This window comes from Vicugna pacos, chromosome 34 (assembly GCF_048564905.1).
Source record: "Vicugna pacos chromosome 34, VicPac4, whole genome shotgun sequence".
Taxonomy (NCBI): Eukaryota; Metazoa; Chordata; class Mammalia; order Artiodactyla; family Camelidae; genus Vicugna; species Vicugna pacos.
In genome coordinates this window covers 5,548,805-5,564,889 of record NC_133020.1, presented here as the reverse complement: position 1 = coordinate 5,564,889, position 16,085 = coordinate 5,548,805, and the positions used below count along the sequence as shown (strand labels likewise).

General features: G+C 39.1%; 1 protein-coding gene across 2 annotated transcripts in view; it reads right to left on the bottom strand.

Annotated features, from left to right (window-relative positions):
• ITPR2 (inositol 1,4,5-trisphosphate receptor type 2) overlaps positions 1 to 16,085 on the bottom strand; it is a 419,753-nt gene that overhangs the window by 197,095 nt on the left and 206,573 nt on the right. For both annotated transcript variants that reach the window (XM_072954773.1, XM_072954774.1), the window contains 3 exons: positions 15,578 to 15,698; positions 7,025 to 7,215; positions 2,128 to 2,270 (listed from right to left, as the gene is read on the bottom strand). In XM_072954773.1, coding sequence (XP_072810874.1) covers positions 2,128 to 2,270; positions 7,025 to 7,215; positions 15,578 to 15,698 — 455 coding nt within the window. The remainder of the gene's footprint in view (positions 1 to 2,127; positions 2,271 to 7,024; positions 7,216 to 15,577; positions 15,699 to 16,085) is intronic.

The window sequence follows — 16,085 nt, the reverse complement described above, 5'->3', positions numbered from 1 at the left end:
TTATATATATATGTATATATCTATATCTATCCTTTTTCATTTTTTGCATTATAGTTTATTACAAGATATTGAATACAGATATTGAGCATTCCCTGTGTTATACAGTAGGACCTTGTTATTTATCTATTTTATATATAGTAGTTTGTATCTGCTAATCCCAAAGTCCTAATTTATCCCTCCCCCAACCCTTTTCCTCTTTGGTAACCGTAAGTTTGTTTTCTATGTCTGTGAGCCTATCTCTGTTTTGTAAGTAAGTTTCTTTGCATATTTTAGATCCCACATACAAGTGATATCATATGATATTTGTCTTTCTCTGTCTGACTTCACTTAGTATGATAATCTCTAGGTCCATCCATGTTGCTGCATATGGCATTATTTCATTCTTTTTATGGCTGAGTAATATTCCATTGTGTATATATACTGTATCTTTATCCATTCATCTGTCAATGGACATTTAGGCTGCTTCCATGTCTTAGCTACTGTAAATAGGGCTGCTACAAACATTGGGGTGCATGTATCTCTTTGAATTAGATTTTTTTCCGGATATATGCTCAGGAGTGGGATTGCTGGATCACAGGATAACTCTATTTTTAGTTTTTTAAGGAATCTCCATACTGTTTTCCATAGTAGCTGCAACAATTTACATTCCCACCTACAGTGTAGGTGGGTTCCCTTTTCTCTCAATCCTCTCCAGCATTTATTATTTGTAGACTTTTTAATGATGGCCATTCTGATCAGTGATATCTCATGGTAGTTTTGATTTACATTTCTCTAATAATTATTGTTACTGAGCATCTTTTCATGTGCTTATTAGCCATCTGTGTACAAAGACCCTATTTTTATACTAGGCAATACGTCTACTTACTTTTTGTCAACAGTTTCCACAATCATCAGTTTTATAGACACTCTGGACCTCTTCATTTAAAACTTCTTATTAGAAGACTGGTAAGTGTCCTGACAAACTCATTCTCCCCAGGCCCCTTAAGATACAGTGACTGAGAGCCCAGAATCCTTGATTCAGGCCATAATACAGAAACTCCACCTATTCTTCAACATGATCCCTGTAGACAGTTCTCCTCATTCTATACCTTGTTTTCTCTCCCCAGATCCCAGCTCTAACTGGTAAAAGAAAGGAACACTTCTGTGTCCCCCAGTCCTTCCATTTCTGCCTCAGTATGTCACAATCAGTAGAGGAGGTTTGGAGACCATTCCATCCATGTCCGTTTCAACCACACAGGAACAGGCTGTGATGGAAAATCATCAAGGGGGTTTGGCCGCCTCCTCCGACTCTCCATCCAGACACTCTCTTCAAGAAGACCAAGCAGCTCCGCCTGGCCACCTTGAGTCCGGCTGTGATGACCCGCACACATCACTCAGTGGCACGTCCTCAGCGTTAAGACATGTCTTTCCTTTCTGGGGCTAGTTACACTTCTTCTCACACCTGCCTCTGCTTCCTTGAGAAGCGTTCATTTACCACGAATATGAAGATATTCTCGGATAAACATGTCAGCTGCAGCAGACCTGACAGCACCACAAAGGTGCTGAGGGACACACGCAAAGGAAGGGCCGCGGGGGGGCATCGTCGAGGCAGCGTGGCCGAGTGCCGGGCAGAGACTTCGCAGCTCTTCCCCGAACATGCCCGAGCCTCAGCTTTCATCTCTACCATGAGGCTGGCCGCTCAATCTCTCAGAGCATTCGTGCAGACGAGATAACACAAGTAAACACACGTAGGACAGAAACACACACGTTAAGACTTCCATAAATGCGAGCTCCCTTTCCTTCCTCTGTATGTTAATGAAAATCAGTGATTTTAATCAGGAATCGTTTTAGAGGTCCCATCACAGTTACAGAAAGGAATCAGAACCAATCTATCCTTTCATGTGGTGTGCCCAATGGCGACACGTCATCTTCTGTAAATTTTGGTAAAATACGGTAACTTGAACTTCACCAAAATGAAATTTCCATTGAATCAGACTGGTCATTTTGGAAGTATATTTTACTATGGGGATTTGATACCTCTCACATGATCTGTGGACTGTCCTTACGCACCGGCAGAGTGAGAGGCGGAGATGTCAGAGGACTGCCCAGTGCGGTGGAACTGGCAGAATCTCAGCTCTACCCACTTACTTGGACATGAAAGCACCGCATCTTATTCTTGCGTCGCTCCCCTCGGGAAACAGCAGTTCTGGACTGTACAGCACGTCAACCAACACTGAGAATTCAGCCTGCATCATTGGGCTGAACTGCTGCTCCAAGGAGGCCACCACATCCTGAGGAATAAAGCAACAAGAAAGGGAGTCCACGTGAGGACCTAACTCAGATTTCATCCTCTGATGATATGACAAGACTAAGTGCACTAACCAGAATTAAGACATGGAAATTTCAGAGAAGGTGTGCCCTACTTCCCACGGCACTGGATGTCTGTGCTTTAAGTACAGGCTGGCTTTCTGTATGACTACTGCCTGGGTCTCCTTTTTCATTTACACAATAAGGGAGGGGTGGATAGCCATGTGATTCCTAAGGATATACAGACAAGATGAAAAGTCTGTAAAGCCACTGTTACAAGCCCTGCATTGTCTAGGATTGTAATAGAGACACTACCAGTATTCATCCAACTGGAATTGGGGTAGGCTCAGGGAACAGCTGAAAAAGATTTCATGTGTGTCATTGGTCATCTGGAACTAATCATTTTTTTCAATGGGAAAATTCCTTGATACATTCTTTGGAGCACAATTAGTCCTGCACAAGGGTTCAATGATATTTAATTGTATTTCAAATTCCATTTTTTGATGGACACCACTGATCGCCGACCCAATAGCCTTTCTCATCTTCTTCCTTGCCAACAGAATCTCCACGCTAATTCTCAGTCAAGCAGCAACATTCTCAGGGTTAGAGTCAAGACTGGTTACTTGAAGCCAGGCAGGGTCATTCCACATTCCCTGCCAGTGACTCATTAGATATGACTACATGACACAGTCCTGGCCAGTAAGACATCAGGTGAAGTCTGCGGAGCATATGAGGGTGTGTTGGGGGAAAAAGGGGCCATCCTTTAGCAACTACCTGTGGCTCCTATGACAACTTGAGAGTGTGGAAATTCAAAACACAAGGCAGCTCTCATCTGACCTTTGGAGACCAGTCTTAAGCTGAAAGTCAACAGACCAATGGTGTTAGGGCCCTTGACCTACCAAGCACTGACTTAAACACCTCATGAAGAGCCCCACGTCTGGAATCGTTGCTACGTGAAAGAATTTTTTTTTAATTGCTTAAGCCACTTTTAGTTGAATATTGTATTAATTACAGCCGAAAGCATCTAACTGACATGTTTCTCAAATGGACTGCAAGCAGTGATAATTTACTGAACATTCTTCAATGATTAAAGCATCCCTGTTTTGTTTTTAAAATAACTAAGTTAGAAAACAAACCAAAAAAAAAAAAAATCTCACATGAAGCAATACTTCATTCACCCGTAGCTGCAGCATATTTTGTTAAGCAGAAAACCGATTGCTAATTGCTTATTGCTACTCTCAACTATAGTAACACACGTTTTTATGTTATTTTCTTCCTGGTTGTCTCTTGATTTCTTACAGTTAGATTTCAGGACTTAACTCTTGTTTAACTCTTTCCTCCCCTTTTAGCAAAAGTGATCATTTCTACTTCAATTAGTCCAAATAAGCTTTCTGAGAAATCCCTCATGACGGCTGAAAAAGATCACCAGGGAGGAAATAACATAACTGGGACACTAGATATTACATAAATGTGGGGAGAGAATATGCTTACCAGACATGACCACATTTAATAAAATGTCACTAAAATGTACCTGTCTTTCAGGTTACCTTCCTTCGTCATTTCATTTACTGAACAAATTGTGCCCAGGCTTCTATGATGTGAACTCTGTCTTCATCTCCTATTTTGATCATGGACCAACTATGTAATCTCTCTAACTCGTTATTTCTCCACATGAAAACTCAGAATAATGATCCTAGCAATTATATGGGTTTGCTGTGAGGATTAAAAGTAAATACACAAAACAGCCTCTACCGCGTACTGACCACTTATTATTCCTTAATAAATGTTAGTCATTATCATTACTGAGTACCAGGAAGCTGCAATCATCACCCTGTGGTCAAATTCAGTGGTTACTTTTCTGTCCTCAGCTTACCCACCCACCACTAAGCATTTTACGCACTTAGTCCTACCCTGTCAAACACTTTCTACTCTTGCCTTCGGTAATACCACACTTTCCTTATTTTCCACCTATTGTCCTGACCATTCTTTGCCAACTCCTGGCAGCTCCTGGTCCTTTCTCTTCTGTATCTACACTTTGACGTGAGAGAATCCATTCATTTCCATGGTTCTAATATCATAAATGCTGAAAACTCCCACATTTGTATTTCCTGCATGGACATCTTTTCAAACCACTCCAGACGCATATGTCCAGCAGCCCATTTGACATATTCACAGAGATGACGACCTAGGCATCTGACACTGAACATTCTCCATACAGAACTCTCCCATCCTCCCTCATCTTAGCAAACAATCCGATCGTCTCATACCCAAGGCTCATCCTTGATTCCTCTTTCCACCACCCTACACCTAACCACTCATCCACCAAGTTCCACTGGCCCCACAACCAACTATATCCAAAATCCATCTACTTATCTTCATTGCTATTGCTACGCCCTCAAGCCAAGCCATCAGCTTTTGCTTGAATTAATGTAACAGCTACCTAACTTACTGTTTCCATGTCTGGATCCTGGAGTCTATTCATCACTCGAAATCCACAGTGTTTTTTTTTTCTTTTAAAGGTAAATCAAGTCATGCCTATACTCTGTTGAAAACCTCCAATGATTTTCCATCACAGAATAAATCCGAATGCTTCTCCATGTGAGTCTCTAGATGATTTTGCTCCTTATTTCATAATACTCTCTTCCTTCACTCACTCGTGCCCCGGTGGGCTTCCTCAACCCCTCAACCTTGTTCCTGCCTAAGCACCTTCGCGTTTACTCTTCCCTCCCTATAAAACTGTCCTCATATCTTTGAATAGATGATTCCTCTTCATTATTCAGGTCTCATCTCAATGTATGCTCAGCAGAGAGGAGCTCCCTCACCACAGGATTACTCTCCCGGTCATTCTTCACCATGTTGTTACCCTGATTTACTTTACTGATAGCACTTTTAATTATTTAACACTGTATCATTTATTTAATGGTTAGGATGCATGTTCCATGAGGGCATACATAGCTCTATCTCCAGCACTTAGGGCAGTGGCTGATGTAGAGTTTTCACCAAACGTATCTTTATCCAGTGTTTGCCAACGTTTGCCAATGGCTGTGCTGAAGTAAGTGTGAAGCACGCCCGCTCTGTGCTGGCTGACACTCACATCTCTGTCTCTCCCTGAAATGTCTAGTCCTCCGGCCCTCATGAACCTGACTCCCCTCCTTTCTGACCTGGCCTTTTTTTCTCCTTTTATCTGGCCATTCTGCCACTTCCAGCCTCAAAAAATGTTCTTTGTTTTCCCATCACTGTACCCTCACTTTTAGCAACGCCACCCACTATCCTCACTCCACCGATTAGCTCCAAATACAGGCTTAACTTCCAATACATTCCATAGCCTATAGGCCTGATCAGTGTATTTTCTATGACCAGAGCCAACAACCTTCTACTGGATTCTCTCCTTCCCTCTTACAATGAAACATCTATAACACCACCCAGTCTCCCATCATCAGTGCCTCTTAGAGGACCCCATGCCTTCTCTCTGTCTCCATCCCAGAGCCACCAAGGCCATTGACCTTGCCTTCATTACTGTGTGCAGCACCTGCTTCCTCATTTCATTCCTACCACCACCTGGCTGAGATCTTTCATAATTCCTTATTAATCCGCCTTCCACTAGTCTCTTCCTGATATTTCTATCCTGCAAACCAACAACTGCTTGCTCACTTATAATTATATTTCCCTCCAAAACTTTACTGGCTTATGGCCTTCACGTTTTCATACTGATTCTACCTTGTCTTTTTAATAACATAGAGCGCTCATCTATCAAATCTCTGAACCTTCACCAATTAATCTACACGTTACCTCTCACAATATTTATTCCAGTTAATGTCTTGACCATTCTCCAAGCCAAAAACCTTCCTCAAACCATATTCCAGTTCATTCCATGAAATCCTCCACTAATTATATGGGTGGGGAGATGAATTATGTCCCCCTTAAAACTCATATGATCGGGTCCTAACCCTGGTACTTTAGAATGTGACTGTATTCAGAATCAGGGTCTTTAAAGAGGTGATTTAGGTAACATGAATTCACATCGGTGGGCTCCAGTCCAACATGACCAGTGTTCCTATAAGAAGAGATTAAGTCTCAGACATGTACGTGCACAGAGGAGAGACCACATGAGGACACGGTGACAAGCAGGCCGTGAGCAAGCCGCGGAGAGAGGCCTCAGAAGAAAACAAACCTGCCAACACCTTGATCTTGCATTTTTAGCCCCAGAACTGTGAGAAAATAAACTTCTGTTGGTTAAGCCACCCAGTCTGTGGTATTTTGTGATGGCAGTCCGAGCAGATTAACACAATGTCTCTCTTTACTCAGTGTCCGGGAAAGTCCAGGCCAAAAACAGGAGTGGGATACTCTGCAAATAATTTGGGAGTGAAGGTGCTTACCCCATTCCCACCAAAGGAGCATAAAAGGATACGCAGAGATAAATTGAAGCAAGGCTGTGAATGTTCCTTACAAGAGTCTACATAGCGAATTATTTCACCAACTGTATTATAGTTATTATTTTGATATTAAGACCCATTACCCTGCTACCAAAGCACATTCAATAACACATACTCACTAAAAATAACTTACAACTACTACATGCTATGCTTTTAAAAGGGGTGGTGTTGGTAGGAAATTATCAAGTAAAGCCTGGTCTCCAACTAGAATTTGATATTTTTAGATCATGTTTTATTTATATATACTATATATGTTAAAAGTTATAATTTAAAAGTATTAATGTCATTTCATGTTCTCACTGTACCTGTAACTTTTCAATAATATTTCTATAGTCCCAAGAAGGCCCTCCAAGAGCTTCCTTAAAGCGTGGTCCAGAGCGAGCTGAGAGTCTCCAACCCATGGCAGCCCGCTGCACCATATTTGAATGACTCTTCATAAAAAGAGTATTAACTTGGCCGTCCAAGTCCACTGGAATGGCAATCCCACGATTCTTTGCTGAAAAAAAAAAAAGATTTTAAATATTTTCCTCCCAATTTGACTAAAGCTTCTTGCACATTGTCAAAATACTTTTATAAAAATAGAACAAATGAAAAAAGACAAAAGTAAGATAAATAAGTTCTGGGATATACCGTAAGGCATGGTGACTCTAGTCAGCAATACTGTATTGGACATCTGAAAGTTACTAAGAGAGAAAGTTACTAGATCTTTAAAGTTCTCATCACAAGAAAAAAAAAACTGTAACTACGCAAGATGTTGGTCATTACCTAAACTTATTGTGGTAATCATTTCACAGTATACACAGATATCAATGACTACGTTATATGTCAACGATAGCGCAACAAAACTGGAAGAAAAAACAAAAATATCAAACGTGTGAATTCTGCCATTAAATTATTTTATATGACTGTAAAAGCTTTTAACTTGAAAGTACTTCAGTTCTTAAGACCAATTATCAAAGTGAGCTCGTTAAACAGTCAAGAACTTATTTGATTTCTTGATGATTAATGTTTGAAATGCACTTTATGCAACACCAGTATGGAAACACACTGTGTGACAACCATGTAAATGTGTGCCTTCCTAGATGCAAAGGAAAATTTAAAAGCAGACAGAAAACACGTGATAAAATCCTGCCACTCCATTTTATTAATATAATGTGTGTGTACGTGTTTGTATACACACAAGCACAGATGCACAAAACTGCATGTGGTAAAACATCTGGGGGAAGAAATAAAAAACTGAAAAGTATGAAAAAATCTGCCTTGGAAGACAGTACACAGTACATGTCCTTCTTCCCAAGATTCACTGAAATTTCTATTTTACCAGACTTGTATCACAACACAGAAAATGAGAATGCCTGCCATAAGGAAAACAGAAAGTAGAGGCATTTTCGCAAGCAGAATGAAGGCGGGATTCAATTCGTCCATCAAAGAAAGAAGAAACTGCTCTCCAAGAGATGAGCGTTAGAACAGGCTTCCCAGCCAAGCAACACAACGAGTGGCAGCAGGGGATGGCGGAGTCATCTGGCAACTCAGCAAAGAACAGCATCCGAATAGTTGGGAAGGGAAGGCCCGCCTCCCTCGGACTGGCATAAACAGAGCGGCTGGCAGCCGAGGCTTTTACCCAGAGGATGAAGTTAGAGAAATGCAGAAATGTTCTCTCAAGAAAGAGGAATACCTGCCTGGGGAGGATGCCAAATGAAGGGGCTAGGATTTGACAGAGAGGCAGAAGAGAGCTTTAAGGAACTCCAAAGTGCTTCATCAAAGGAGCAGAAAAGCAGGGAGAGAAGAGGCAGTTCCAGCAAAGAGAGAAAAGTACACAAAGGATTCCGACCCCTGAGGAAAGCCCTCCTTCTTTTAACACTTGTTAGTATTCCTAGCTTGTCCCCTGCTTCACACACACACACACACACACACACTTCAGAGACAGCCTGTGTATCATTTATTCAGCCCCTCACCCAGAACTCAGGGTCAGCCCCGTCATTTACAGGGGAATGTTAGTAGAGAAACAGATCCTTAAAACTGCCGTGGAGACCCAGGCCAGTCATTACAGACCTTTAGGACATTCCACCAAGAATCACAGGAAAAAACCAAGAGCATTACGAATAACTGGCCCCAGCGAGAACAGAGATGATCCAAGGAAGAGCCAAAAATATTTAAATAATTCTAATCATTGTCCTCAGAAAATTTGAGTACATACTGCCTCCAAAAAATTAGAGAATCAAAAAAAAAAAAGAGAGAAAGAAATCCCGGAAATTAAAATATGATTGTACAAATAAACATTTCAGAACGTGAAACATTTCATATTGCGAAAAAGAAAAGGACAGGAATAAAGACCACGCTGGGACAGCCATGTGTAAATCAGTGAAGCTAGAACACTCCCTCACACCGTACACAAAAATAAACGCAAAATGGGCCAAAGACTTAAACATGAGACAAGACACGATAAACCTCCTAGAAGAAAATATGGGCAAAACATTTTCTGACATAAATTTTAGCAATGTGCTCCTAGGGCAGTTACCCAGGCAATGGAAACAAAAGCAAAACTAAACAAATGGGGCCTAATGAAACTATTAGGTTTTGCACAGTAAAGGAAACCATAAACAAAAGAAAACAACCACCTTCAGAATAGGAGAAAATATTTGCAAGTCATACGACTGACAAACGCTTAATTTCCAAACTATATAAACAGCTCATACAACTTAATAACAAAAAAAAAACAAACAACCCAATCCAAAAGTGGGCAGAAGACCTAAACAAGCAATTCTCCAATGAAGACATACGAATGGCCAATAGACATGAAAAAATGCTCGATACAGCTAATTATCAGAGAAATATAAGTCAAAACTACGACAAGGTACCTCCTCACACCAGTCAGAATGGCCATCATTCAAAAGTCCACAAACGATAAATGCCAGAGAGGGAGTGAAGAAACGGGAACCCTCCTATGTTGTTGGTAGGAATGTAGTTTGGTACAGCCTTTATGGAAGATCCCTTAAAAAACTGAAAATAGGCTTACCAACAATCCAACTCCAGGGCATGTATCTGGAAGGACCTCTAATTAAAAAAGATACAAATTTCCTTCTGGATACAATCCCAGGAGTGGGATTCCTGGGTCATATGGTAAGTCTACTCCTAGTCTTTTGAGGAATCTCCACACTGGAGAATGTCATTCTAAGTGAAGTAAGCCAGAAAGAGAAAGAAAAAGACCATATGAGATCACTCATATGTGGAATCTAAAAAACAAAAACAAAAACAAACAAACAAACAAAAGCAAAGCATAAATACAGGACAGAAATAGACTCATGGACAGAGAATACAGACTTGTGGTTACCAGGGGGGTGGAGGGTGGGAAGGGATAGACTGGGATTTCAAAATTGTAGAATAGATAAACAAGATTACACTGTATAGCACAGGGAAATATACACAAAAAGTTATGATAACTCACAGAGAAAACAATGTGACAATGAGTGTGTATATGTCCATGAATGACTGAAAAATTGTGCTGAACACTGGAATTTGACACAACATTGTAAAATGATTATAAATCAATAAAAAAATTATTAAAAAAAAAGATACAAATTCAAAAAGATACATGTACTCCAATGTGCATAGCAACACTATTTATAATACCCAAGACCTGGAAGCAACCTAAATGTCCATCGACAGATGACTGGTTAAAAAGTTGTATATTTATACAACGGAATACTACTCAGCCATAAAAAATAATAAAATAATGCCATTTGCAGCAACATGGATTGACCCGGAGATCATCATTCTAAGTGAAGTAAGCCAGAGAGAGAAAAAAAAAAATACCATATGATATCACTTACACGTGGAATCTAAAAAAACAAGACACAAATAAACTAATTCACAAAACAGAAACAGACTCACAGACATAGAAAACAAACTTACAGTTACCAGGGGGAAAAGGTGGTGGGAAGGGATAAACTGGGAGTGACAACTGAGCACAAACCTGAAGAAGAGAGTAAAGCAAGATGCAAAGGAAAGAAGATTCATTAGGTGTCAATGGTTTGAAGTTTTCTTCCAATGGGAAAAGTTTCAATATCATGGCACTACAGTTTTGTCTCTAATGGATATACAGTGAAAAATATTTACACATCATAATATGGTAAGCTCTGAAAACTGATTTTTAAACTTTATCAACCCAGGAGATCTCATATTTCAGAACAGAATATAAATGTCACAAATCATAACATCACAAACCAATGCTCTGTCGAGCAACCATTTAGAACACAGAGTGTGAAAGAGGACATAAAAATGGAAGTTCTACGTTGATTTACTGATTTTTTTCATAGTGTGGAAATGTAGACATTATTTAGAGCTGTCACTTTAGAGATAGAGATATAAAGATACTATTTAAAGTTATCATGATCATCACCAGAAGACTTTTTTTTTTAATGAATGAAAATAAGAGGGAAGGAATAAAAAGAAATGAGAGTGAGAAAGAGAGAATCCGGCTTATTTCATATAATGAAAGGAAAGCTACAACAGTAGGCAGGACTATTTCCGCTGGTGAAAATTCTCTGAAGCTGAGAGATACTTAAAACCTTCTTTGCAAACAGATTATTTTAGCTACCAACACAAGAAGTTCCCAAGTTAAACAAGAGCTCACGCTGAAGTTTAAAGGAAACATTCACAGCTCTAAGGCAACCCTAAACAATCAATTGCACCACCGCCCATACTTCTCCAGTGAACGTTTTCCTAATATTCATTAGAACGTCCCTTCTCCGAAGCATACAATGTTTTGTTTCTGTCCATTACACACAGCAAGGTAACTCCTGTCTCATCGGAAGGACCAACAGCCTTGACAAGGCCAGGTTGCACGTATTTTTTATAAATACTTAATCCTGCACCATGATCAAATCCTGGTGAGACTTTCATCCTTTTCTGGCTACTTCATACATAAACTGGGCTTTCTCTACATGTTCGAAAGTCAAATAGAAGACAATGTTGCTCATATGTTATTTTCTAAGCGACCAAAATAACAAAAATTATAAAACTTTAAAGTTGCTCAAAACATGTTACAACCAAGTTTCCACTAACGTTTAAACAAGGCAGAGAGAGGGAGGGAACTGGGATTTCCCTCCCCTGTAGGATCCAGGTTCCTTAGATACAACTAACCATCAAGTAAGCGTTTGTTGCTATGAACATGACTTACGCGAAGACGTACTCAAGGAGTATTTTTCTAATGACACTAGAGGAAATGTAATCCAATGGTAGCACCTTTGTCATTCCCAGCAATACAGCCCCTCTCCTATTAGTGTCACCAGGAAAATCTCACCTGCCCTTCCATGGCCAGCAGCACTGTCAAACCAAGGGGGGAGACACCACTATCCCAAACTTTGCTAAATGGGTTTCTTTTTGTTCCCCAAATGGCACAACTTTAGTTGGCATTTTCTAGTCTCCTATCTTAGCACAAACTGCACAATATAAATTAACTAGGTAAAATAAACAAGACTTTCTCATGCCCAAAGATAATCTCCAGCCAAAGGCTAAAAAGAAAAAAATAACAATTTCTAGGTAATAAAAGAAAATTATGCAATTGGGGAAAGGAGAATTTGAGTTAAAATAGGTCAGCTGTGCAGATAATGACAAAACTTTTTAAAGCAATTGTAAAAATATTAATACCTTGAAAGACATGGCCTGAAATAGATTCTCTGCACTGTCAAAACATTCCAAATATTAATTGGAAAGCAGAGTTGACGAGGCTAATTTAGTTTCCTGCATATTGTTTAAAAACTAAAGCGGAAAATTGTGACTAGGAAAAAAATTAATTCATGATCTCACTTACAAGAATGTTAATAACTAGAATCATATTTCTCAAGTGCAACCAAAAAGATGATCCAAACTTGGCTTACTTTTATGAAGCTAGAAAAATTCTGATATAAATCTTATGCTGAAATGTGATCTAGGACATAGTCTAAAGGATTGTTGGTTATTTTGCACCCCCACCCCCAGTAAGAAAAAAACGAATGGATTTATTAAGTCAGTCAATCTTCTGACATGAAGCATTAACTCCAACTTGCGTGCTTTAGTGGACACTTTAAGGTTTAAAATATTTAAAAAAGTAAATGTTTCTATTTTACTCCTAAGTTAGAGGCCAACTAAGATACCACTTTATTAAGGATATTTTGTCAGAGAATAAGCATACGGAGTTCTTAAAAAACTAGTAAGAGACAGGATGCGTTGCTATGAACTCATTTATCTTGTCTAAGGCTCTGCCCAGAGACAGCCAGTTCTGTAAAACGAGCTATTTTTTATTCACAGGTATTGCAATTCCTAGGCTGACCTACTAATTAGGCTCACAAATCCTGAAAACGCTCTAGATATGACAAGTCTTTGCAGTGATTTGAACAGGTAATCAAAATCTATTTCTAATTATTATTCATTAAATATTGCAGATTATGTGAAATTTCTTAATTAGACAGAAATGCTGGTGGGATCTGCCAGACCAGATCTCTGAGAACACACGTACCGCAGTGATAAGTGCCGTGGAAAAGAATGCTTAGATACATAAACTGACAGGTAGGGGGAAAAGGCAACCGCAAGTGTTAGCATTAATTGTAACACTTGGTTTACTGTCAAGCCCTGCTGTACAGGCCCCCGAGAACAAGAACAGTCGGTGTACAAGCCAGGTATGATGGAGTGGGTGGAGAGTGGTACCTTTTCCGTATCATGTCCAAACATCCAGGATAAATCTGTACAGAAACACTGGTGTTCTTAAATGTGAAGAAAAGTAAATACACAAAATGTATCTTTTCTTTCCTGTTTGGTACTCAAACTATATTTAATGAATTCCTAAACTGAATAAAGAATATAATTTCATAACAAGTGTTGGCGAGAATGCGGAGCAAAGGGAACCCTTGGGCACTGTTGGTGGGAAAGTAAATTGGTGCAGCCACTATGGAAAACAGTATGGAGGTTCTTCAAAACATGAAAAACAGTTTCCATATGATCCAGCAACCCCACTTCTAGGTATTTATTCAATGAAAACAAAAACACTAACCCCAAAAGATATATGCACCCCTATGTTCACTGCAGCATTATTTACAATAGCCAAGAGATGGAAAATGTCCATCAATGGATGAATGGATAAAGAAGATATATATATATATATATAGTACACACACACGCGCGCGCGCACACACACACACACACAATGGAATACTACTCTGCCATAAAAAAGAAGTACATCTTGCCATTTGGGACAGCATGGATGGACCTTGAAGGTTATGATGCTAAGTGAAATAAGTCAGATGGAGTAAGACAAATCCTGCATGATTTCACTTTTACATGGAAGCTAAAAAACAATATAAATGAACAAACAAAACGAAAGATACTCATAGATACAGAGAACAGACTGGTGGTTGAAAAAACACTAAAAATGTCTTACATTTGCCATTAATTAGTTAAACCATCTATTCACTTACAAAATATTTACTTCGCATATACTGTAACCCTGGCCAAGTTACTTAATCTGGATAATTCTGTTTCCTCAATGGCAAAACGTAAGTAAGAACCTATCTAAGGTAACTGACTGCACTTCAATGAAATAAAAAAAATTTTTTTAAGAAACTATCTAGGGATTAAATGAGAAAACCACATGTAAATTGCTAGCATTGCAAATGGTACTTGCTGGTAAAAGTCAGCAGTGACGACCATGACAATGAAACACACTATAAGCTGCCCCTCTGTTTGTTTTTTGAAGTCCAGTCTGAATTTCTCTTCTCCTCCTTTCTGCCATCTAAGGACAGCCCTATTTAACTTTATAAAAAATTAAAAAGGAGGACTCAGTGAGAAATTCTTTCTGGAATGTTCCAACCTTCCCTTAGCTATCATCCCCTTTCATTCCATTTCACTGGTAATTTCTGAAGCCTTCAGGGCATAACAGACCCTCAGTAAACACTGATGGAGTTCAAACAAAATTAGAAAACTAACAACCCCTCAAAAAGTCCCCTTGCCACATGAAGAGGTGAGTAAATCAGGCCACTTAACAGACAATTCCATAATGAAATCTGAGGTAACAGTTAAACTAAACTCATTCCTGTAAAATCTTACTGAGCCATGTTAAAGCACCATCTGCCACATTAAGTTCAGAAATATAACAATTCAAAAATAAATAAACACATTTAATTATCCTTAAAAAGAGGAACTATAACAAATATATTCCCGTCCCAAAAAGGTTGCAATGTTCAGAATCATTTGCTGATCATGGCTCTTCAGCTTCATAGAGACCACACTTGCTTTTTTTTTTTTGCTGCTGATTGCACAAAATAGCATGTGAGAAATTTTAATAAGAAGATAAACAAATAAACAAATGAATTCACATTTACATTCTAACACTCACACATCGTGCCTCATTATAAAGGCTCTAAAGTAGCTTGCAAGAATATAAACCATATGATCAAACAGGAGACAAAATTTTATATTACAGTGTAGGAAAATACAGACATAATAAAGGGATATGCCTGGTAGAAACCCAAGAGTTATATAAGGCAACGTAAGTTCACTATACTGTGTAAGTTCAATAGGCAAAAAGATAACTATTAAAATTGGGGAAAGTTTCCCGTCCACCAAAATAAATCAGAAACATGATTTTTTATAAATATCACTTCTTTGATCCCCTTCCCTTGAATTATATTAATTCTTCAAGCTAAATCAAAATTTCCCAGACCAGTGGGTCTAAATTTTTTTCTTTTGTTCATATGGTGGCGCATCATAGAAAAGATAACCTGCATTGTTTTTAAGTTGGCAACTGGAACGCTTCTTGGATTGCCTATTAACCAGAAGCCTGGTTTCTTTTACAAAAGTAAGTAAAACCCGATACGCTGACTCACCCACTTCAGCCAAACTTCTGATGCAGGACTCCACCGAGGCTTTCTGTGACGGATTTGGCCAGGTGCAATTGTAAATTCTGAAGGCAGACTGAAGCAGCTGAATAAAAACTGGCTGATGTGTCTGAAAACAGAAAGAAAGGAGGCAAACTGGTCGCTAAACCATGAACATTCATGCAGGATCTACGCGTTATCAAAAAAGCTCATCAAAATATAACACAATCTTGTCTCTTTTGAGTTTCTGTACTACGGGGAGGGTATAGCTCAAGCGGCAGAGCGCATGCTTAACATGCATGAGATCCTGGGTTCAATCCTCAGCACCTCCTCTAAAAATGAATCTAATTAATTATCTCCCCCGAAAATTTTTTTTAAAAATACGAATTTCTTGAGTTTCCATGTTACTTAATGAACATATCAGTCAATCAGTATTTATTATGTGCCTGTCTCATAACAGGCACCATGCCAGACATCACAGAAAATCCATTATTTTAACTATATTCTTAAACAGAAA